Source organism: Falco peregrinus, chromosome 3 (genome assembly GCF_023634155.1).
Source record: "Falco peregrinus isolate bFalPer1 chromosome 3, bFalPer1.pri, whole genome shotgun sequence".
Taxonomy (NCBI): Eukaryota; Metazoa; Chordata; class Aves; order Falconiformes; family Falconidae; genus Falco; species Falco peregrinus.
Window position 1 is genome coordinate 12,789,591 of NC_073723.1, and position 24,132 is coordinate 12,813,722.

The following is a 24,132-nucleotide window of genomic DNA, read 5'->3' on the forward strand; positions in this document are numbered from 1 at the left end:
CAACAGCACATAGGGCTAAGAGAGTTCCAGTAACAGTGATTATCTTCCGATTATCTTTTGGTTTATTCTGTTCCCAGCAGAAATACAAAGCTATTGCAAGTAAACAGATATTTATGGACACATCCTCAGGAGGGTTTGATTTTGGTTGGGTTTTTTGTGGGTTTTTTTTGTTTGGGGTTTTTTTTTTGGGGGGGGGGGGGGGGGGGGGGGGACAGAATTTGTGGTTTTGTGGTTTTTTTGGTGGGTTTCTTTTTTTTTTTTAGTTCTTATATAATGTTATTTATTTCTTTTACCTTTGCTGTGATCTGAAATTCTTCATGCTCTTTTAACAGCTCTTGAGTGTGCTGGATAGTGGAGCCAGTGGAAGTATGTGTGGATAAATAAAACTCTCCATTGTCATGAATCCACTCCAGGGCCTAAACGAAGCATTGATGAAGGAAAAGTAACAGATAAGGTAACATACTTTTGCCAATAGAAACTATCTGTAATTGGTATTTCACAAACACAGATTTCCCACAAGTAAATTCTACTGTATGTCACTTGTGGCAATCTCTAATACCTCTACAACATCAGGTTGAAATAATTCACTTTAATTCAGTGACACATGAATCTGAAAACTTCAGAGCAGTCCTCTACTACAGGACTACAGCAGTACACTAATAAAAGGTTCTAACTGACTTTGTCTACAGTTTTGTTAGTATACTCCCCAACCGAGCAAAAATCACTTTCTTGGTACAACACAGGACAGCTGTACTCAGATATACATCGTCCAACCTGTAAAACAACTTGTAATAAAACTTGTACATTTGTATGTAAGACTGACAAATGTGTAGGCTGAACTTTCCAAGCACATAAGATGCAACTGTCATTTCACTCTGTAGTTGACATGTATTCCAGCCTCACAAAGTATGGTCTGTAGTTACCTGTACTCCTAGAAATTAAACCTGCAGCAGCGGAGGAATGTTGAGATATATCAGTTAAACCAATTAATGTATGTATAGGTAGTAAAAGACAATTAACTAAGAACTGCAGACTTAAACAGTTTTCCTTCCACATCCTGGCACCTTACTCTCTCACTATTACGAACCACGCTGATCCATGTTATTATCTATGTTCTGCCCACATTAATATTTGCTGCCCTCTTAAGCATAACTCAGTGGTTGCAAGGAATCCTACTCTCTGGCTACTGGAAAAAAAGAGTCTTCTCAAACCGCAGCATAAGAGTAAAAATAAAAAAATGTAACAAAAGACTGACATTATCAAGTTTTTTTTGCAGCTCTACATACAGGCTACTACAGCAGTATGCAGAACTACATGAACTTAGAAACTTCTTGGTTCTGAAAAAGCCAATACCAGATGTTCAGAGAGTTTAATACAGCTTGTTTAGAACTGTCTTGTTATTAAATGCATGTGTATCTTCTGTGTCTTTAGTAAATACATACAGCACTGGACAAAAATTTAATACTTCAAGAGAAAAAGTAGTAGATTGCTAGCAGGTCCTCCTTCTTCCTTTTCTTTCTCATGCTTCCAGTTACCCTTTTCTCCATTCACATTACCAAGAACAGGAAAAGTTCTATGCTGGCGGACAACAGATATGTCTATTTCAAGAGCATAACCTTACACTGAATCAGCAAAGGCATTGTTCATATTATAATCGCACCCACAATTTAAGCTCAACAAGGCTGTGACTGAACAACATTGATTCTCTTCCTTCCACTTCGGATGCTTTTGCCTCTTGGTATAAAAACCTGCAAGTGAGTAGAAAGCCTTCAAAATTCAATGCTGAACATGAATGCTAGGGTACCATTTACCTAGTCACATACTTGTGCAGATGCAAGCCTGTTGAGATAGGCCTGCGCATTTCAAAAGTCACTGATGGAAACAAACTAACAACTTTTGGACTGCTATCAAGAAAAGGGATATTTCAACCAACCACCTGTATGATACTCCTTGTCATTCTAATGTTGATCTTTCCAAGTGAAGACTGACAAGGACAAGCAGCACAGCACAGTTGATATTACAAATTACATTTATTTTGATACTTCTCACTTTCAACTTTTTAACCTCCACCTCTTTTTGGTGGATTTATTACACAATGCTGGAATGAATGATAAACAAAAAACTTTGCCTCCCCAAATGCTGCCCTTTTTGTAAATTTTTGGCAGCTCTCCAGAGCCACAATGACATAAAGTTCATCTCAATGTTAATTCCTACAGTTTAGATCAGCTCTCATTTCATGTGAGGCTCAGGATTGCATGCTGAAGACAAGTATCTCCATACAAAAACCGGAGCAATCAATTTAGTGATCAGGTGAGCCCTTAACTCTGGAATGAGTTGAGAGCCTAACATTTCACTTGCAAACTACTATGGTATCTGCTCCCACTGCAGGGCATCGAGTTCTGAAAGCACAAAGAATAGGTTCTTCCAGCTTCCAAACAAAAATCTAAATTAAGACATTTCCATTTTTTGGCTAATCAGTGTGGAGTCCATATATGGTTTGGTTTCCTTTGCAATGACTGAACTGGTGATTGCTGAAAAACGGGATTTACAATGAAAACGCTGACAGATCTTTATCTCCAGTATTTGATTGTTAGCAATTGCTATAGAAAAGCAAGTAGGTCATGTGCTTGGCAGAGGCTGGAGTTAAGGCTATTCAAAAGTGGAGTGGGGGGCAGGGAAGGGGTGGTGGTGGTATTTTAAAGAGGTATTAACCTTTAACTTTACTCCCAAAATTTATCTCGCTTTACTTTCTTTATGAAAGCATAGAAGACAGACTTTAGGAATCTTTCAAGAGATCAGAACAGACCACTAGTATTTAAGCTACTGTCTATACTGACTCTCAGAAAGAAATAAAAAGTTAGTTTTTTGAGTTCTGTACAGTAGATCTAACTATATTTCACACCATGGGCGTTGTGTCCTTTTCTGTAGAAGCGGAACAGATAGCTTCCTTTCTTTGTCCTATATCCAGTTTAAAAAAAAAAAAAAAAAAAAAAGTCGTAAAAAAGCATTGCAGATCATTCCAGTTACCAATTCTGCCTCGGAACCTCCTACTTATTTTTATGGCTTGTGTTTTAATTAGTGAGGGAAATTTCTGTGTGTGTATTAGTTACTTAATAGCTCTTTCCAGGCTGATAAATTCAACAAAATACAAAAAATACCAAGAGGTGGTACCATGCAAGAAACCACAAAAAAGTACATGCATATTGCAAAACCAAAGTCATTCAGTTATTGTTTAACGAGCTATCCAGCTTGTCAGTTTCCTAGACCTGCCAACTGACTTAATTATATGAAGTTTTTTTCCCCCCAACATCTGTGTAAAATGTTGCTGCCTGTTATGTCCCTGGTCAAATCAGGTGTGTGTGTAAAAGTTAAAAAGTGTAACAAATTGTCAAATGCAAGTTTGCAGAAATGAGATTCACCAGTACCAGATCAAGCTGGAAGAAGCAAAACACTACCTTTAAGTTACAGCAGTAAAGACACCCTGCCTCAGTGTATTTAGCTGTTCTGTATTAAAGGAAAAGCAAATTTACTTTATATTTTAATCATTGATCTTTCTGCCATTTGAAATACTAAAGTCAAGGGTAAATTTGTTATTGTGGGACAAGTCAGTGTTTGTTAAACTTTGATCACAACTGAAGAAGATTTTTATATAAAAGCCTCACCTGTTTGGCACTTCTTTCAAACACCACATACTGTTGGCATTGATCAAGACGTCTTTTACGCATGGTCCAATAATGCAGCACACGGTTCTCCCTCTGGAAGAGTTCATTCAAGATATCTGAGGAAACGTAAACAGTTTCAACAGATGTTATGACATCCAATTTTGAAATATCACGTTAATCAGCAGTTCTTTATATTATAGAATTTACAATCCAGTTACTCTTTCTGTTACTCTTTGTATTGCTCTTTCCCCTGATATTCATGACACAGTGTTCCTTTTTCATTATTACTTACAGAAATGTTGGTTAAAGAAACTAGAGATGCAATTAAAACTTACTACTGACATCTTTTTACTCTCAAATATTTTCATACAAAGGATTGCCACTGCTTATAACAGAACTGAAAATGTAGCCTGATAAGATGGTTCTTGGCATTTCCTCAGAAAGAATGAGCATGAGCAAGTAATCACAACATGCTTAACATCTCCTATTAATTGCAATAAAAAAGCCTCACCTTTTCTGTATAGACCAGTCTCCTAAAAATATTTTAATAATTTAATACATGTGGGCAAATACATAACCTTAGGTCACTACACAAACAGATGCAACATAAGCAGATATGAAATGCACAGAAACCCAAGTAATAAAAAAACCCAAACCAACAGCAGTGTAACTGAGTAAGTTGACTTGTTGAAATGAGCGTTCTTTGAGCCTTGAGAGAATTTCCAGGTAATGAAATAATTAACTCCACAATTTGTTATTCCATTCCTGAGTATCAGAAACTGTCTGCCACTGCAAAGTCACATCCAAATTCCACCATTAACCTGCAATTCCACATATCTGGCTTATAAATTCTTCCTGGACAGCAAAGACCTTTTGCTTGTAATATGCACAAGATTTTTGCCGAACTCTGCTCCTTTAACTCTTTTTCTTTTCTTCAGAGAAATCCTAGCACTTTCTTGTGAAGCTGACTTCACCTGCTGCTTCTTCCAGAGCAGCAGCCCTACCAGACTTCGTAGTTCCTGCAAAGCCTGGTGGCAAGCTGCCCACACACGGAGACCGGGACACTCACTGTCTCTGCCAGATGACCCTGTTGGAAGTGCACAGAACTCAAGGGGAAAACAAAACAGGAGAGAGCACAAAAAAGGCTCATTCTTCACGATGGCGCTTTACTTGCTTTTCTACTTACACCCACAGCCAGATATGCCTCATAATGATGAATGGAGGCTATCAGGTGCTAGGCCACTTCAGGCCTCTGCATTCCCCTGCCCCACTGTGTGGGTCCAACCATGCCTTACATCCCAAAGGCTAACAACTTCAAGAAACAGTTTGACAGAGAAGCTCAAATAAAGGGAGTCTGAGGAGAAAACATCTATCAGCTATCTAGACCAATTGTAACTGCCTGTCACAGCCTCCTTAAGGATTATGAAACCTGTCTGCAATGCTGCCAACATCCTCCTGCTTGGAAGCACCGTATTCCCAGTTGCCACAGAGTGCTGAGATCACCCAGGACTTGCTTTTGGTTGGAATCTGGTCACTGTGGCCAAGGTTTTCTTCCTGCTGGGCAGGCTACCCTCAGATATGCCTCAACTGATCTGTCCCCTAGCCAAGCTGTGAGCTGATCTGCTATGAGCCTCACCTGCCTTCTCAGCTTTATTTCTGCCTTACACCACCTCCAAAACATTTGCTCAGAATATATGCCAGATTTTGAGGGGCAAGGGTTGGGGTGGGACACAATTATCATTATACAATGCAATGCACCTAACTGGACACACCATATAAAAAGAGACATCTCGAGAGTGACCCAAGCAAAGTAGTTCTGACAAAGAGCAAGCAAGGTGAGTGTAGCTAATTGGAACAGCATTTGTTCCGTCAGGACATGATACAGATGGCAAGGCAGTGAGAGATATTTGGCTGGGCAGTGTTAGTGTTACTGTCATTAATTTCCTGGACTGACAAGGAAGAGCAAAAATATTATATAAAATACTTGAAGGAAAATATAGAACATCAGTAGTTAATACTATGTTTGGATGAGCAGCTCTGTCTCAAGGCTCCTGAACTCTAAGTCCCTGATGTTGTTATTTTCTTTGATTCCAACATTCGTTAGAATTGTTTTCTAAACTTTCAGCTTATTCTCCAGGCTCGGTGAGCTTTCAGCTGTGTCTATGCACCACGCACTCTCTAACAACCAATCTAAAAATATGAGCATCACTAGACAACTTCCACAGTATGTTCAGTCACAGCCCATACAGCACAGACAGGTTACAAAGAAGCACACAAAACTAGCAACAGAAGCAAACACAAAGATGATCCATTTCTGAGCTTACAACTATTGTCAACAACTGAATCCACCTGCTTTTAGTTTTAGGCCACAACTCCTTCCTAAAATATAGCTTTGGCATGGTGTCTGACAGTATTTGGATACTCTGAGCTGCAAGTCAAGGAAATTACTTACACTGGTAAAAAGAGACAGAAGGACTTCTCAGAGTTCAGTACCATTGTGATAACTGTTTCCCATGAGGCACGTGCTTACCTAAACTTTTCCTAGATTTTTTTAGACATTGCTTTTCTAGACATCATAATCTGCAGCTGGGAGTACCATCAAGTATGCCATTGAACAAGTTTTTTGAAAAACATTCAGCAGTTCTGCAGAAACCTGAGGGCCACTCAAGGTTTTTAAAGTGTTCATTTATATACTATATACTGATCACAGTCTGACACACTGTTTCAAGCATACACCCGAGTATGAGTGTGTAATGGTCCAGCGGAACACATGTAACCTCGATTGCACCAAAATGAAATAACACACTATTTTTTTCCTCTATTTAGAAAAGAGATTATTTTTTTTTCCTTACATGCATATTTGAACAAGAATACCAGAGATTTTTAATTACTCAGTTACCACCATACCACTGAGACCTCAAAGGAAGGAGTCCTCACTAATTTTTTCTTGACTTATGTTTAATTCTCAGAAGCATATATTATATGGCATATGGTGGGAACAACTAACTCACTACGTTAGAGCACATAACTTATTTTTTTCCTGCTTGGGGATTTTTGGTGGGGTTTTTTGTTGCTTTTTAAACATATATCATTCACCCAGGATTTTATATGTACACAGAACATGTATAGCATTATGGTTCTGACACATAATTATTCTTAAGGACGTTATTTCTGTATTTTCCTCATCTGAACACATTTACCTTTCCCAGAATGACTGTTTCCACACAAACGTCAAAACTGAATTTTTAAAAGTTTGTCTAAAAGCCCTAACATTTTTCTTATACTCTTACACTTGCAAGTGTGGTAACCAAAACTTCCTGCTTGCTCCTGCTTTGTTTTCTTTGTCCTATACTAAGAGAAGAGCTAAGTGACAAATGTCAGCAACATTTCAGTTATGGATACTGCCAGCATTTGTGTTGAGATTTTGTCATATACAATTCTATAAATGTTGGTGTCTTGGGGGCAGAGGAAAAAAACAATCCTTTCCCTCAGCTCTACATGCTCAACATTTCCAACTGCCAAAATCCAATTATTTCCTTAGAGCTAAAAGTATGGTCAACATGCTATTATCTTCCTGACATAAAAAATTCAACAAAGGTTGATTTTCAATTTCAGTACTGTCAGGTACACGGGTAAGTTTAACACAAACTGTCTTTGCCTTATAGTAAAGGGAAGCAGTGAGCATGTCCTTTTCTAATAGAGTCATCAAGTAATTTAGAGTGGAATTGACCTCTGGAGGCTATCTGTTCCAATCTCCTCCTCAAAGCAGAACTAACTTCAAAGTTTTTCAGGAGCTTGTTCAACTGAGTTTTAAAAATTCCCAAGGCCTCTCTGGGCTACCTGTTCTACTCAGTGCTTTCTCACTCTTGTTGTAACAGTTTCTCCTTATATCCATTCAGAACTTCCCTTGCTGCAACTTTTTCCTCTGGTCCTATTGCTGTGTTCCTCTGAGTTGGGCTCCATCCTCTGCATAACTCCCCTTTGGGCAGCTGCAAACAGCAATTAATCAGACAATTAGACTTCACTGGTACTGAGTCTGTAGCATGGCCTGAGTGTTCAGTCACAGCTTCAAAACTCATTGAGCAGAATACGACTGGCAAATAAATTAGTAAAATGCAATACTTATTCCTGAATCTCTCTGATCTCTGTTCCACCTATCTCACCCATCAGTTATGCACACACTACTAATTTCTGTACTTCTGTCCCTGAAAGACTTACAGATTTCTCTCTCTACTCCATTCCCCACAGTGCACGTTGCACCTTAAAGCTGTACTATATTGAACTAATCCCAGCAAAAGCAAAGCCCCATGTAATAGTTTTTTCCTGCCTCACCTCAGCTACTACTTATCTACGCATCTAATTTAAACATGAAGTCCTATACTTCATGAAGTTCCTTAATATTGATTCAACTATATGAAAGGTCCAAGGGCATCATTCAAGGGATTATCTTGTATCACGCTGGTACACCCAAGGAACTCGCAGAATGTACCACACTAACAGAGTAAGCTTGCAGTGATCAGCTTCCATTTGGCTTCAGACCAAACATTATCACGTGGAAGTTTACTATCTCATTTTCTCAACAGAAGTAGCACATTTGAGTCTCAAATTGAAAGAAGATTAAGTGTAAGCAGGAGATAAATTCAAAGCAACTTCATTTGGGTATAAGAGAAGTTGATGACTGGCAGCTCCTTCTAAGTGTGCGAGGAATTTTAATTATTTCCTGTTAGGTCTGACAGAACCCTTTCCACTTGGGCAGGCTTCACTCCATCATCACACACACCACAGCATATGATGATCACATTCTTTGGGAAAAAAAAGGATGAGAAACCCCTTACTCTTCACTTGTTGTTCAGGTGCTTTGATATGTGTCACCATCCCTGGCATGTTTACGCTGTTCCTGTGCAGGTATTTCAGGAAGACATCAGCATTCCTCCGAGCCAGTGTGCAAGCCTAGAGAGACAGCAGTATTACTTTATTTGAAGATGCACAAATACGCATCCAGAAAGAGAGGAAGGACCTTCCTCACCCCCATCCCCTTTTTATGCATTTCCCACCCTCTCCAATTTTAGAAAAGGTTGCTTGTTAAATCCTTCTACAAGTAAGCCAACTCAATGGCTAAAATAGTTTTCCCAAAAAATAGCAGTTGATCCTTACTCATCCAGCAGTGGGGAAAAAAAACACCAGCTCCAAACAAAAACAAAAACCCCCAAACAAAATGCTATACATTTTTATCCAAAGATCCTGAAAGGCAACTGCCTGCTCTAGAGCTTTCAGCACCACTCACAAAGAAGTTTGTTTTGTGTATGTGCCATGTGCCACGGGCCACCTGAAGTTACTGTGTAAACAGAGTGCACATGCTTACATACTCACCTGGATACTCCAAAACATCCACCAGTACTTTAAACAAAAAAGTAAACACTTCACTGAACTGAAACCAAAAGCGCTAAAATATTAAGACATGCCCTTAATATATTAAGGCAAGGCCTTGAGAGCTTTCAGACCTTGCTACTGTATTGCCAACACTCAGCTCAGCTGCCTTCACCTTAATGTACACCAAGTACTACACATGGGCTTGCTGCTTTATTTTTAATAAGCAGAACATGAAACGCTACTGTAAAAGGTTACATAAATTAGCACGGTTTGAAGTAATTTCTCAAATTGTTTTTAAACAAAGACTGGTAACTCACACGCCAGCTGCAGAAAGATCTATTTGACAGTACAGTCAGATCTATGTTAATGTATTTTTGAATGTTCTCATCTGTGCATGAGAACAAAACAGCTTTTAATAAAAATAAGATTTATACTGTTAGTAGTTTTTCAAGGTGATGCTGGAAAAAGCCTTTGGTTACAGGGTTAGTTACACTGCTTTGCAAGCACCCGTTACACATTTATAATCAAGCTTCTCCACTAGGACACTAGTTGGAATGGAAACCTTTCATTTATCTGCAGACTACCATATAAACCCAACTACTCCCACATGCTTGTCTAGCAATTTCCTCCTTCTGTACTCTACTGTAGTCCCAAGAACATCTGAGAGCTGCCCTGATGCACAGGCAGCAAAGGCACTATGTGACTGTCACTCCTCTTCCAAAGCAGCAGCCTTTAAGCATTCTTTAGAATGACAGCTGCTCAAAGCAGTGATTCCCAATTCCTCTTCAGTCACAGCGGGAAACCTGACATTTACTGAAGTTCAACAGGAAATATATTTATAAAAACTGGCTACAATTGTATGCACTTGGCAGTATTCTCCTAATTGCTGTCAGAAGCAGTTAACATGCCACTTACCACATCTCTGCAGTTTGGGACATACCTGTAGCTTTTGAATGGGCACTGCTGCTTCCCACATACATTTCAGCACTGTAAGAGTAAGCATTTGACTGCATGCTTTCCAAGACACAGAAGACCACAAAAAAAAAAAAGCAAACCTTACCTTTAGGAATGCCTCCTTCTGTTCCAGGTGTTTGCTTATCATGGGAGTAACATGATCTGTTTCAGAGTTGGGACCCAGTTTGTCTGCTCCCCCACACCAGTCTTCCTCTCGTTTATATTCTTGCTCCAGGCTTTCCAGCACACTGCACACCTATCAGGAGAAAGGAGTCCAACTCAAATATAATTTAGTAAAGACAAAAATCTCAAATTCAAGCCAAAAAAAAATGGAAAACGAATCCACCCCTTAGATATTCCTTAGCTTCTGACATGTTTTGACTGGGACTTAAGAGAAAGCAACAAACTTTGACTGAAGGTTTGCAAGCATTGGCCTGCTTAAGTGGAATTCTCAGAAGACTATCCCTCCTAGAGTTGCTCATCTTTATATCTGCTTCTGTGACTGCATAATTCAGGATAGGCTTAAGATATGATTGCAGAGGAAGCAACCCTGCCAACCTTCCCCCAACTCTTCTGCAGACAAGTAGGATGAAGCTGATTTTTCTCTGACTCCCCCCACCCAAAAAACAGAATAAGCCATCTAAAGTACTTCCATTAAAACTTCTGTGTAATTTGTTTATGGTTTAAGCAAAACTTCTTGAAACAAGCCGAAATCCAACTAAGCAGCTGTATGTATGTTTCATCTTGAAAATGTTCTACAAGACTTTTCTTTACTAAAAATAAGAATCTGAGGAATATTAAAAGGGGAGGGTGATAGAAGAGGCAGATGAAGATTTCAGTCTTCACCAATAATCACTGCACTTTGGTAGTGTACCTTCTTTGGAAGTTCGCTAACTGAAGTGAGTGTATCCAGATCAGTTACACTGTAGTCTCTGAGTAGTTAGTATGATCTAGCTACTACTCATTTATCATAGAATTGTTCGGGTTGGAAGGAACCTTTAAAGATCATCTGTAGTCCAACGCCCCTGCCATGGCCAGGAACATCATTCACTATATCAGGTTGCTCAAAACTCGGTCCAACCTGACTTCGAGTATTTCCAGGGATATTCGAGTATTTCCAGAGCACCCACAACTTCTCTGGGCAACCTGTTCTGGTGTCTCATCACCCTCGGTACAGGTCGTAGTAAAAAGTCATCTTATAAGACCACTTTATATATTGAAAGGCTGCAACACATAATTTGTCTTTCTAAGGCAGCTGGGTAAGAGGATTTGCTTTTTGCATTTTTTTTGTATAACTGCAATTATTATCAGATCAGTAAATAGAAGCAAACCTAGTCAACCATTTTTTTTAGGGAATGCTGGTTTATGCCACACTGAAGAATTACCCGAGACAGACACAGATTATGTAGCATTTCTGTACCTGTTCAGAAGTTTTATAGAAGGCAACAGAAGCATTCACAAGTTTGAGACGGTCCTCCATCTTCAGCATCAGTTGTTGCCAATGGGAGGCAACCTTCTCCGCACACTCCCGGATCATATCCATATCATAGTGATTAGCCTGCAGCATTGCCTCTGCCTTCTGCTGAACCTGCAGGGCGCTTTGATGTGTTTTCTGGCAAGAGGTGAAAATTCAGGAGGTCAGTGGAGTACTTCATTTTCTTGAAGACCTCAAAGGCTCACATTTCCACTGTGTCAACGACACTTCTATACACATGCACAAACACCCACCAGCTAAAAAGAACTGTCTAATATTAGTCACTGCATGACTTGACTACGCAAATACAAAGGAAATAAATCCTGTAGAGATTTATCATCAAATCAACAATGACTAGCAGCTTGCAAGCAATAGCCACTGTCTAGCAGTAAGCCACACACAGCATATCTATGTTGGAGTACACTGTTATAATTATGAATTTCAAGTCAATTTTCTTTCCCTTCATGGTGAGGAAAAGGAAGATGGAAGGGCTGTATCTTATTTTGGCTTGATTGCTTTTACTATCCTCACAGCTTTACTGCAGTCTTTTACACATCAACAGTGAGCAAATGAAGGTGCAGGCATGCAGACCAATAACAAAAGAAAACTCTCCATTCACTGTAAGCAAATTTTTAACTGTAATTCTCTGTGTAAACATATACTTGCCTAAAATCTGGAACCCCTAACTATAATAAGTATTATCATATCAGAGTACAGAATGATCCAGAAAAACAATTCAAGCTTCCTAGTAATTTATTCTTAAACTGACGAACACCTAAAGGTCTGATAATTTTTATACTTAGGAGCTCTCAAAAGGAGGGTAAAGATAGTGCAAACTGTAAAAAAAAAAAAAGGTGTGTGTGTGTGGGAACGAGAGCAACACTCCACCAAACCACCAAATAGCAAATAAACTGAAAGAGTTACTGCAAGACAGAATACGTCAAAAAAGTTTTCCCAAATTATAACATTGGTTAATCTTTCAACAGAAGTCAAATTCTTAAAAAATGTAAGCTATACATAATCAATATCACCTTAAGTTCCTCAATAGTGCATATCAGTTATTAGTAATACTGCATTTCAGTCAGTCTTAAGGTCTCTGTCAATTTTTTGCAGAGGTATGTCCAGTCTGGTAAGTTTAGTTTGAAGTCATGGCAGGAGGATGGACACACCACCACACACAAATTACTGTAAAACCTACTGTCAAACAAAAATGGAAACATTAAAGGACCATATCAGAATACACAAAACTGATGTTTGCTGTTGCATTTATTCTAAACTACAACAATGAGGATTACGTGTTGTATTCTAACAAAGGGAAACACCATTTTCAGTGAAATTGCTGTGAACAGCTATCACTTTACAAAAATGCAAAGAGGTACTGAGATGTGTTCACCTGGAATTGCAGCTCCAAAAGAACAAGAACAAAACCCCCGCCTTCCCAGTAAGTGTTTTTATCTCTTTACCGTAAGATGCTTTCAACAGCTTTTCCTAAATTCAAAATATTGTAGTGTGAACCCAACAATGCTATTTACAGAGGCTCATGAACTGTAACACAGGACTACCTGGTTATGGTCACTGAAATTGTGCTTTTACCTCTATTGCATGTTGAAACTGCTCATGCTCCCTCTGTAACTGCTCTGCCTCCTGCAAAGAGCTAGCAGTGATAAGCCCAGCGTTCAACATTGACTCCCCATTTCGGATCCAGCCCAAAACCTGTAACAAAGGAGAAGACCATGAAATATGCAGTTCCACTGCCAAACAGCAAGAAAGGCATCATTGCTAGGGAAAAACCCCACACATAGGGTCACATGTAGTACTGGAATTGATAACTAATTAATTTATTAATGATATATTTATGGTGAATTATATATTCAATGAACACAGAGAATGACATTCACTATAATTTCACTTCGTTGACAATTTGTATCTTTCAGTCAACTACTACATGCTTGTGATTTCAGTTTACACTCTGAACAAGGTTGTGTTTCTGAACACCACTTCTGTCACCTGGACAACAGGAACAAGTTACGAGCAATATTTGCCTAAAAGCCAGTGTCAATAATGTAAATTGAGGATATGCACCTTAGTAAAAAGTAAGCAAACAATTCTGAATATTAAAGTTGTGAAAAATGTGACCATTGACTGTGTTCTAGTTGCTTAAAGATTTTCAGTTTTCAGAGTGTGTCTTGACACGTCCTTGAAACCAGAAGGATCCCCGGCTGGGGAGGAGCCTCAGGAGGCCACCTAGTGCATCCCTTACCAACATCAGGAACATGCAACCTTAAGGCCCCTCCTGAAAGATCTGGGCCTTGTTTGTTACTCAAGACTCCAATCCCAGTCTTCCACCAGATGCTTTTATCACCACAAGTCTTCCTTCTTGTAACACTCAAATCCTTCTTGCTTTCATTTCAGCTTATTTCATTTCTCCTGCCCGCACTGGGAGGAAAAAAACTGAAAAAACACAAGCCAAACCCCTTAGTTTTCTCCCTCTTCGCATCAGCTTTGTTTATCACTCTCCTCTCTCCATCAAGAACATTACCCAATTCCTTCCTCTAGTTTCATCTTCCCCTGTTGACCACAGTCTCTTCAAGCCCATGTGAAGTCAGTTGCCTTATTTTTCTCACTGCTTTATTATAAGATCTCTCCAGTTGATAACCATGACTTCAGTCAACGTCTTTCAAGTACTAAGTAAAGCTGGACATAATTCAGGTTATTCACTGTCATCTGTGTAACTTTTCTAAGGAACTTCTGCCCAGCCAGTAATTACCTCTGTGGTGTATTTGTTCAGCTGATTATTCCTGCCAGTACACCATGCTCTGTATTTGTCACTAATAAAATTAATATCCTTCTTGCAGCACAATTCTCCCATACATCAAGATAATTTTGAACTGTAATCCAGTGTCTTCTGATGAACTCAAATCCCTTTTCCAGTTTCTTTTGCCTTTATCTTCACATTTAAAAGCATAATCCCTACTCTACCATGTAATTTTCTGACTGGAAACATGAACTAGTATCCGAATACAGACCTTCTACAGATATATTTTTTTAAATTTTGAAATCTGTTTTCCAATCCAGTGACTCTCTTAGTAAAACTTTCATTACTGAGTATGAGACTACAGTACCATGAATGATAACTTGCTGGAAAACCATATTACATTCGCATACTAAGCCAGGGCCAGATAGAATGAACTAAACTATTCCAAAAGCTTTAATAGAAGGAAGATTATGTCATCTGCTTTTTCACCTCTACCCAGAAGACTTGTTACCTTGTCAGGAAGAATCAGGATTTATCAATGGGAAGCTATACTTAATTAATCTATGTAAGCCTTTTCTCTTCTCCTCATCACTTTTCAGGTTTAATAATCTACTTGTTTCACAATTTTTCCTGGGAATTTTGTTAAACTAGCTGACCTATAATCCTCCCTTAGCTAATCCTTTCCCACTTTTGAGAAGTAGATGTTGAGTTCCAGGCCTCCAGAATCTCATCAACCTCCACAAGTTTGGAGAAGATAAGCACTAATGTCTATGACATTATTTCAGGCAGTTTTATAGGTATTCTGGGGTGATTTCCTTTGGGCCCAGTTGATTTGAAAATAACCAGTTTAAGCATAGCTTCCCTAGCATGTTCCTACCAACTGATTTTAGACCTTTAACCACTGGTAATAAATATATTAACTACCAAATGACAGCTAGCTCTTAACACTAAATATTGTCATCTAGTGATCCACCTGTAACACCACCATTGATACTACTGTGCCAAGTTATGACTGGGTGAATCAGGATGACATGACTATAGTCATAGTCTGAAAACATGGGCAGAAACCAGGAAGAGGACCTATCAAAACACAGATGCTTAAAAACAAAAGGCACACGTGGTCTACATCCAAGGTATACTCTAACATGGCTTTAACAGCTTGAAGCAACTGAGGTCTACCTATCTTGACACAATATCCATTCCCTCAAATCACAGTTTCACCCTCTGTCTTGTGCTTATCTACACTGCAATATTGTGGGATTAGTAATACAGTTTTTTCCACTTCTGCCTGCACGATGAATAGCTAAGAAGTTGGGCATTTCCCCCATCCCCACCCTCCGCCTCGGATAACATGTATTTGAATTCTTCTATACAAATCCTGCAAGTCTGTAGAAAAAAAGTCTGCAGTGTAGATGTAGTGTGGGACAGCACCTCCTAGACATGTAAGTGGGTGCACATTCTGCTTCTCTGAGGACAAAATGCTGGGTCAGGTGGAGCCTTATGGGGAGGCGGAAGATGGCTCTGGCCTTGGAACAACCTCTCCTGCTGTTATCCCCCGGATAACAGCATGGGGGCACATGAAAGGGACCGTGAAAGGAGCTGGGAGTTTGGAATTCGTTAAGACACCTGGGGCTGTTAATACTCAAGGGAGCAAGTCCAGGTAAGCCTCAAGGGCAACTTCCAGAGGAACAAGATGGGTTCAATAGACTGTAGACAGAAACTATGCTTGGAGAATAGAATTTGTCTGTAAGAACACAGAGGGTGGAAGATGTTTTTAAATCCCTTTTTTATTTGTAGTTTGTCTTATAAAAGCCGTTCTAAGTTCCCCCTCTACCTTACTTAGGTAATTATTTTTCCAGGTATGCTCTAACATACCTTCTTAGGGTTAAAATACATTTAGCCTTGTCCAGAGAACTTATAATGAAGGTGAATGCTTGAGCAGCACCAGTTCAAAGCTCCTCTTGACTTGGCATCCCATCATACACAGCAAAGACAGCTAGCACAGAACTTGTCATTTCAAACACACTGATTTGCCCTCCTGCTTGATGCAGGTCACGGTGCCAGTGCAGAAGCTGGTGGAACTCAGAGGAGGGAAGTTGCCCACAGCACTTTCCTCTTCCCTCTGCTCTGACTCAAGGGGAAAATATAAGCACCAGTAAATATTGAGCCTGTTGTTCTTTCAGGGCTGCTGCCTTCCCACATTTGTTGGCATGTTTCCATCACCTCACTGTCTGGGTGGACCACACATGCCATCTTTCTCCTTGCAGCCTTCAGCAGGCTAGAAGAGCATCAGCAGAGCATCAGCAAAACTGTGGAAATGAAACAATTTGGGATGCGTGAAAGGATAAAATAGGTAGTTCTATAGATGCTTGATTTAAGATTAGTTTCTTGGACTGATATTTGACTAACTAAACATGATTATGAGATACACCTGCTTCAGCCTGCCGTCCTTGCTACGTTTTCATATCCATATGGCACTATACAGAGTGCCAGGATACTCTTCCCGAGTAGTATTTTGAGAGAATCAGAGCTTAAGCACTGGACTGTGTTTGCACCAAGCTAAAAGATTTGCATGTGAGAACAAAAAGCAGCTCAAGGTGCTCTTGATGATATAAGCTTGTACCTGGTACAAGTATCTATCTACACTGTTGTACAGATATGAATACACAGTTATATATCCAAGAACATACACCATGATCAGAGAAGCAGACAATACTGCACTGAAAAGGCTTAATGAGCATTGTAAACCAATCGCATTGATTTTGGAGCTTGGTAGAGATTGTGACCCTGGCAGATGCTGCACGTTAAGCAGAGCACAGCATTCGTTCTATAAAGTGAGTATGTGGGAGTGATAGCAGCAATAAGTAATCCAGCAGCTCTATTTTAGGTGATAAAAGAAAAAGGTTGTCTGGCAAACATGCAAGTGGAATTCTGGATGAGACAGATATTCTCTTAAAATATTTCTCTGCCTCTACCTAGTCATATGTTCCTGCCCTGACTAAAATGCCCACATTTTCCTTTCCATGTTGTCTTCCCCACATACAGCATTCCCTTCTTATTTCAATGAGCATCCTCTTCCCCCTACCTTCTGAGGTTTTCCTACACTGTGATCTTCTATTTACTTTTGCCCTTTCTGCACCTATAACATATCAAGTTGACAAGCAAATTCTTTGCAGGGTTTCTTTAAACCTCTGTTTGTCTTATGGCCCTTCTGCTTTGTGGCATTGAAGTTCTGTACATCAAGCCTCAGGACAAGGAGGAAGCAGAACTGGTATGGTTGTTAAGGGAGAAGCACCACTGGACGTTTTTGTCTGCTTTCTGTGCTTGCTTGATAAGAAATCACTAAGCTACAAGTTTCAAAACCTAGTACTGAAGGGACTCCTTGCAAGTATTTGACTAAAAAGCTAAGCCAGGAGACAGTTTTCTGGTCTCGATTACAGTAATCTGAAAGATGAAACCTATGGAAAAACCCCTGCAGTGTTCCAGTCTAACCTTTTCACTACTTTTTTTATATGTATCTGTGTGTGTGTATGTGTGTGTGTAAAAATACAATAGCAGTAATGTCAGTTTGGCAGGAAAATTTCAAACTGAAAACTTGTTAAAATCCTTGCTATGGAGACAGTATCCCATCTACATAATAAGTATGTTTACACTCAGATCATTAACAATAAATCTGGCAAAAAATCACAGTAATTGAACTGGGCAACCATGTGTTCACTGCTTCAGGCAACCAAATACAAACAAAACAGATTGAAGATGAGGTTTACCATATCATTTTACTTTTGGGTAAAGCACCTGTTGGGACCTGCTGAGTGATGAAGTTTTTTCCCAGTGCAGAGGATCATGCTTCCTGATATTTAAAAAAAACTAAAATAAATCAGACATGGTTTTCTGAAAAGGCAACTGAAATCACAAAACTAAGAGTTACTAGCCCCAAAGCATTCCAAAGGGGATCAAAATGAGACCATAACATTCAGTTTTCGTTACGTTCAATTTTTAGGCCCTCAGGCTGGGCAAGTATTGCAGGTTAATCTGTACAATGAAAAATCTGGAAAAGGAGTTTGTAATGCAGGAACATTCTGTCAGCTACATGGTTATGTAAGTTTGTTTGAAAGTTCACACCTATTGTGGCATTTAATTCAACAGAAAAATCCAATTGATAGAGATGTGTTCTAAGAATATAAAACAGAAGCCATTTTTTCTCCTAAACACCAGTCTATTAAGAAAAGGCTGCTGGCTAGAACATTATACTACCTGTATCTTTATTATAAGATGAACTCATTTTTTCCAGTGTTTTCTTAAAAATCTAATCCTGAGCTTCAATTTCAGACAGGGCTAGCAGTGGTTCAAAAAAGTTACGAAGATCTTACAGAATGACCTACAAACCGCTAGGTGCAACATGGATATTCCTTTACAATCCATGTTGTTCACCATCCGCTTGTATCTGCTAAAATACAAAACATTGGTTCTGCAAACACAGGTTTTAAACACTGTGTTTGTCTTGTCACAATTAACCTGCATACAAACAAAACTAGAGGAGCAAGGTACTCACTTTATGGGAGCATGCAATCTAAGTAACTATTTAATAGCGTGTCTTTGAAATATTACCCAAGTGCTACATTCTATTCTGTTCAGCAACTGAGTATTATTTCAGTATCACGGGAATTAACAATTCTTTTTTCTTACAAATCTATCCCATCCTAACCCACTGATGTACCCAAAAGGGATGAGACTGCCTCAGCTAGCATTCACACTCTTTTCATATTTTCTTTTCTTCGAATATGTGCAAACTATTCTCAGCTGCAATAACTTTATCTCAACCATTACTCATGTGAAATCAGTAATTTGTAATGTGCATTTACAAAGATGAACAAGTTTCAGTAGAGTATGCAAAGGCTTGAACTCGAAGGCCGTGTATTTGACTAACACCTGTATGTATCGCACTGATGGCAGACCCTACCCGTTTCTTGCATTCCTTTAATTCGAGACAACACAGAAGCTTTGGGTCTGCTACTACAAAGTAACCACACGCTGCCTGGATATACTTTGAGAACCTTCTGTTCACTTCTCCTATGCTAACTGGACCCCTTTTATGTTACTTTGCAATTCAGGCGTTCTCAGAGTCTCACGAGGGAGATGAATTTTTGTAAGAGCTCACAACAAACAGGAAAAGGACAGGTTGCATTGGGAGCCATTATAGGACATACTAATACAACAGACTGTAGCAGACTTCTGTGCTGCTGCCAAGTGTGAGCAAGATCAAAACCTTTTACCTCTCTAGTGTGTTCTTTGTTTTTTAAACTTTCACCTAATTCAGTGGTTCTGCCCACGGCACCTTAAATTCACTAAAGGTTTAGGTGTTTATCAGATAAGGTCCTCGACACTTGCCACTTCACTGTCAGGAAAAGCAAAACTTCATATTTCTTCTCCCAGAAAGTAAACCATGCTGATATTATGTTACCACGGTTTGTAGAAGTCTCAAACAGTATACCAAAAAGCATTAGGCCAGTGTGCACGGTTTATCACCAAACAATACAGATGATAAAAGTATGGGTTTAACATTAGTTCAAATTGCTCTACACTTCAAATACTTGACTTGTATCCATGTAGAAATACGGACTGTTGATGCAAATTAAAAAACGCACCTCGCATTAGCAGAGGATGAAGTTTCTCAGGTGCTCAAAGTCCCTCCCCGCAAGACTTGCTAGGACAGAAAGCAGTTTCCCAGGGCAGTTAATGGGCACAGACCGCCCCCCCCCCCCCCCCCCCCCCCCAGGTGTGCACAGCCCTGGGGGACCGCCACCCCACGCGGGGGCAGGCGGCTCCTACCTGCTTGACTTCGGCCTGCAGGTGACGCAGCTGCACGCACTGCTCCAGGTGCTTGCGGTGCTGCTCGGCCGCCACGTCCAGCTCCTGCTGCTTCTCATGGAGAAACTCCAGCAGATCCTGGACACGAGTTGCCATGTCTACATCTCTGTCGCAAAGCAGCTCAACACCTGTAATCAGCCAGTCATTTATAAATGACTTACCAAAAAAAAAAAAAAAAAAAAAAAATCTCCCGAAGACAAACTGCCTGTTTCCACTGCTTTGTGGCACACTCTGGCTCCTTCTCAACGTTCAAATTAATCCCCAGAGCAACTGCTTAAATAAGCATAGGTTCTGCACTCTTTAGAAAAAAAAAGTTCATACTGCAATTTTAAAGAAGCCTGAGATTTACCCTGGGTGACCGTGTACAGTTAGAAACATCAAGTGAAGCGGTGTACGAGACAAAAAAGGAACACTTATTCCTTGAAAGCTGAAATTTTTGGCTTGACTGTGTTGCTCCGATTCACTATAAAATTAACTCCCTGCTATTTAACTTTACCGACTTCCTGAGTGGAATTCTTTTTTTTTTTTTAATCCTAAACATATTCAGGTGTTGCCAACTCTTATATAAAAACTATATGCCATAATAACAGTACATTCTCATGAACACTATCAAATGGTTTGAGTATAAAGGGAAAAAAAAAGTCCACATCTCCAGTTTAAAGTTAACCAGTATCTCTGTTATTTTCACACATCCCATGGAGACAACTGGATAATTCTCACAAAGCCACTGCCCAGAATAGCATGAAGAAGCCATCTTACCAGATGCCTGCACTTCATTGACATACTGCAGCAGATCCTGCCCTTGGTGGATGACATCAAAGGTCAAGTTATTCATGGTCAGGGCTTTGTCTGCATGATGCTGGAGCCTCTGTTCTGCTATTGTAAGATCTTCAGTGTCAAAGTCATTCATCTGCTGAGAGAGCTCATCATTCCAAGACTCGAGGTCTGAAATTATCTGGGCGGAAAACAGGAAGACAATGTTAAATTACCCATTTCACAACATATGTTCATTTCCAATGTTGTACTTAAGATGGAGGTCAGGAACTTGAGTTTCTCACTGTTGATTGACTTCAGTGATCAGGTTCAAAACTGTTCAGATATAGGCTGTTTTAGCAGGGATTTAAAATTTTGGCAAACAACCCTGAAGAATCTCTTTGAGAACCACTACAGCTCTCCTTCAACCAGTGCATGCAATACTATGGGTACCCTTGCCTTGTTTAAGGTACTCCATCAACACACCACTTGTGAAACAGACGGGGGTTTTCATCTCCACTTTTAAAGGAAAACGTTGATCTAAAACATCTTTTCAATTCTTCAGACCGCACCAAGTAATAATTCACACATCAAGAGCCAACTTATCTTTCAATTGTGCCAGTCTAGAGCCCTTTTACAAAAAAGCCAGCTCTATCATTCTGTGAGCAAGAAGCATCAGGTTCTGTGAGCACCTTTGACTTCTGTCAGACAACTGAGAAGCACTACTTGTCACAAAAGGCAGGGTACTTAGTGACTAATGGTGCAAAACCAAAAAGTATTACTTTATTCCAATATGATTGTAATGTCAGAGCTAAATTTGCCTGCTGAAATCATTCAGCCATACTTTCCAGTTTACACTTTAATTCTGGATTTTACTCTCAGCCATAAGATATCCAAAGAAGGTTAGCTAAGGAGGTATTTTTTTAAACGTATGTATGACAACAATAATGTCTGTCCACACATCATATTGCAAAACCTGGTTGAAACTTAAAATATTCCTTTTAATTAGGATACAAACCTGTTTAAGTCTAACAGGTAATACTTACAACCGTCACTGATCAAAGTGGGGTGAGTTCTAACGGCACAGGTTTCACGCATCAATTACTTCAAACAAGTCTGTTTGACACTTAACCCTCAAGCCTGTAATCATTTTTTTCTCAGCAGAGTTTTGCCACAAACTACTGCAGTGCACTGGGAAAGCAAAATTATAGATATCAAGAACCAAGTATGGCTTAGCTCCAGAGTTCTATAATTTCAGGAGTAGGACCAACTGATGTGAATGGTGCTAAATGACAGAAACCCACCTGTTTATGCAGCAAGACACAGCAAGAAGAGGATCTGACTAAACAGGCATTAGCAACAAAGTAGTTGACTACATAAATATTTAACCAAAGTAATTTGTCAGCAGAAGTAATATGCTGCTACATTGAGTGGTTAATCAGAGCTGTTTAACTGCGAGAGTTAAACTACAAGAGAAGTTCCAGGAAAACAAGTCTTCTAAAAAACAACAGAATTGAGGAGAAAACAAAGTTAAATAATCTGTATAAAGTTTCTGTTGTCAGCTACCACATTTCTTGAAGGCTTGTTTCCTTTCCCACAGGTGGCAGCATAAAAAATGAGACACATGAAGCAATTATTATTAAAATAGTGGCATCAGTGAGTTACTTCCTGTTTTAAAGCTGTTCTGCAAAAATTTTCGTCGACTTAAAGTCTTCAAGTTTAGCAACATGCCATGATGGGATATACCAAACCATCAGGGTAACTATTTACAAACCCTAATCCTGATCAGCTAGCTCTTCCAAAGCAGAATCAGGCAGAAATTCACGTTCAGGGCTAACACTGAAAACAGAAAAGCTGATGGACAAGAGATGCAGGAACATATACAGGACAAGGCTTTTAGCTACTGCTTAAAGCTTCTTTCATCTCTGTTCTGCATGCTCTAAACGTCACATGCATAATTATTTAGAGGGGAGACCACTCATAATGCATAAACACACATGCAGACTTCCCCTTCCACAAAATCCTTCACAATTTCCCTTTATTTCCCTTTTACTTGGTCCATGTCTTATCACCTCTGTCCTTCATCTCCTTTTAACTGGCCTGAAATATTTCAGAAGTTTCAAGTCTTCCTGAAAGTCGAGCCAGCTGCCCCCCTTTTCTGCTCTCACGCACCTCAGACCTGCCCTTCCCAGTTTGCCTTCAAAACTCTCTGTTCATTCACTAGTAAAAGCAGAGGAGGTCATCTAACATTTGTTTCTTCAAACCATCCACTGCACTATGGAAGTTCTCACTAATCAGATTTACCATCTTATTTTCATCCAGTTCAGTTAACAACATTAATAAATTATCCTCAATAAGTAACTGTAGTTAGACTTGGTAATACTAAGAAATCTGAGCATTAAAGAAGGTTGTGAAACTCTTCCATCAAAACAACATCTTCCACTGTCTTTCTAAACACCTTTTAAAAGTGCATTAAGATTTAACATACCACATTTACGTTTTAAAATTTTAAAAGCAAAGCCATTCCATCTCCTTTCAGACACAGGCTAAAATCTTACCTCTCTTACTAGCAAACTGTGTAGAAATAAAGTAATAAACACAGTAAGCTCACAACAGGACACTGCTGTGGCTAACTGTCAGTATTTCTGTAATCATGGAATGGTTTAAGTAGATTGTAGTCACTATGTCCTCTTAAGACTATCCTGAGATTCACCATAGCCCATATAATTGACAGGCAGTTCCAAGAGGTCAGCACTGCGTATCACACTGCGTATCACCTCAGCCAAGAGGTTTTAGCGATACTGCTGCCAAAGAACAAAAACGAACAACAGTAAGAATTATAACTTCTTCCCACATTACTTCATGCAACCCCAAGATTAAAGATCATGGCCCACACACTGTTTAAAGCAGTCTGAAACACTGCAAGAGCAAGACATTCTCTGTCCTCTTCAAAAGGCTAGGAAGGCCACAACTCAAATAAATAATGCCAGCATGGTCCCACACTCACTCAAAAGATAAAAAGTCCCTGAACATCACAGCCAAGGTTCCTAACAAGGGCAGTAATCCTTACATTTTTCAGCAGTAATTAGGTGGCACAAGGTCTATTTCAGCCATTGCACTCATTGTTTCACATTGCAAATGTGAAATGCGAGGGCAGAGTCGAAACAAAAATAAAGTGCATTAAGCCGTCTCTGCCCACACTCTTCAGTGCTTCCCTTGAAGTTCTGCTTTGCAAGCAACACTTTTAAAGTGAGAAGTCTCCTATTTTGTTTTGTCAAGCCAATTAACATCAAACA

General features: G+C 39.5%; 1 protein-coding gene across 5 annotated transcripts in view; it reads right to left on the reverse strand.

Annotated features, from left to right (window-relative positions):
* TRIO (trio Rho guanine nucleotide exchange factor) overlaps positions 1-24,132 on the reverse strand; it is a 255,751-nt gene that overhangs the window by 95,913 nt on the left and 135,706 nt on the right. For all 5 annotated transcript variants that reach the window (XR_008746283.1, XM_055798730.1, XM_055798728.1 and 2 more), the window contains exons 14-21: positions 20,843-21,038; positions 20,045-20,211; positions 13,054-13,173; positions 11,407-11,598; positions 10,093-10,242; positions 8,498-8,612; positions 3,663-3,778; positions 294-416 (exon numbers count right to left, since the gene is read on the reverse strand). Coding sequence is in view for 4 of the 5 variants with exons in the window: in XM_055798730.1 (XP_055654705.1) it covers positions 294-416; positions 3,663-3,778; positions 8,498-8,612; positions 10,093-10,242; positions 11,407-11,598; positions 13,054-13,173; positions 20,045-20,211; positions 20,843-21,038 (1,179 nt within the window). In the remaining variant the exon portion in view is untranslated. The remainder of the gene's footprint in view (positions 1-293; positions 417-3,662; positions 3,779-8,497; positions 8,613-10,092; positions 10,243-11,406; positions 11,599-13,053; positions 13,174-20,044; positions 20,212-20,842; positions 21,039-24,132) is intronic.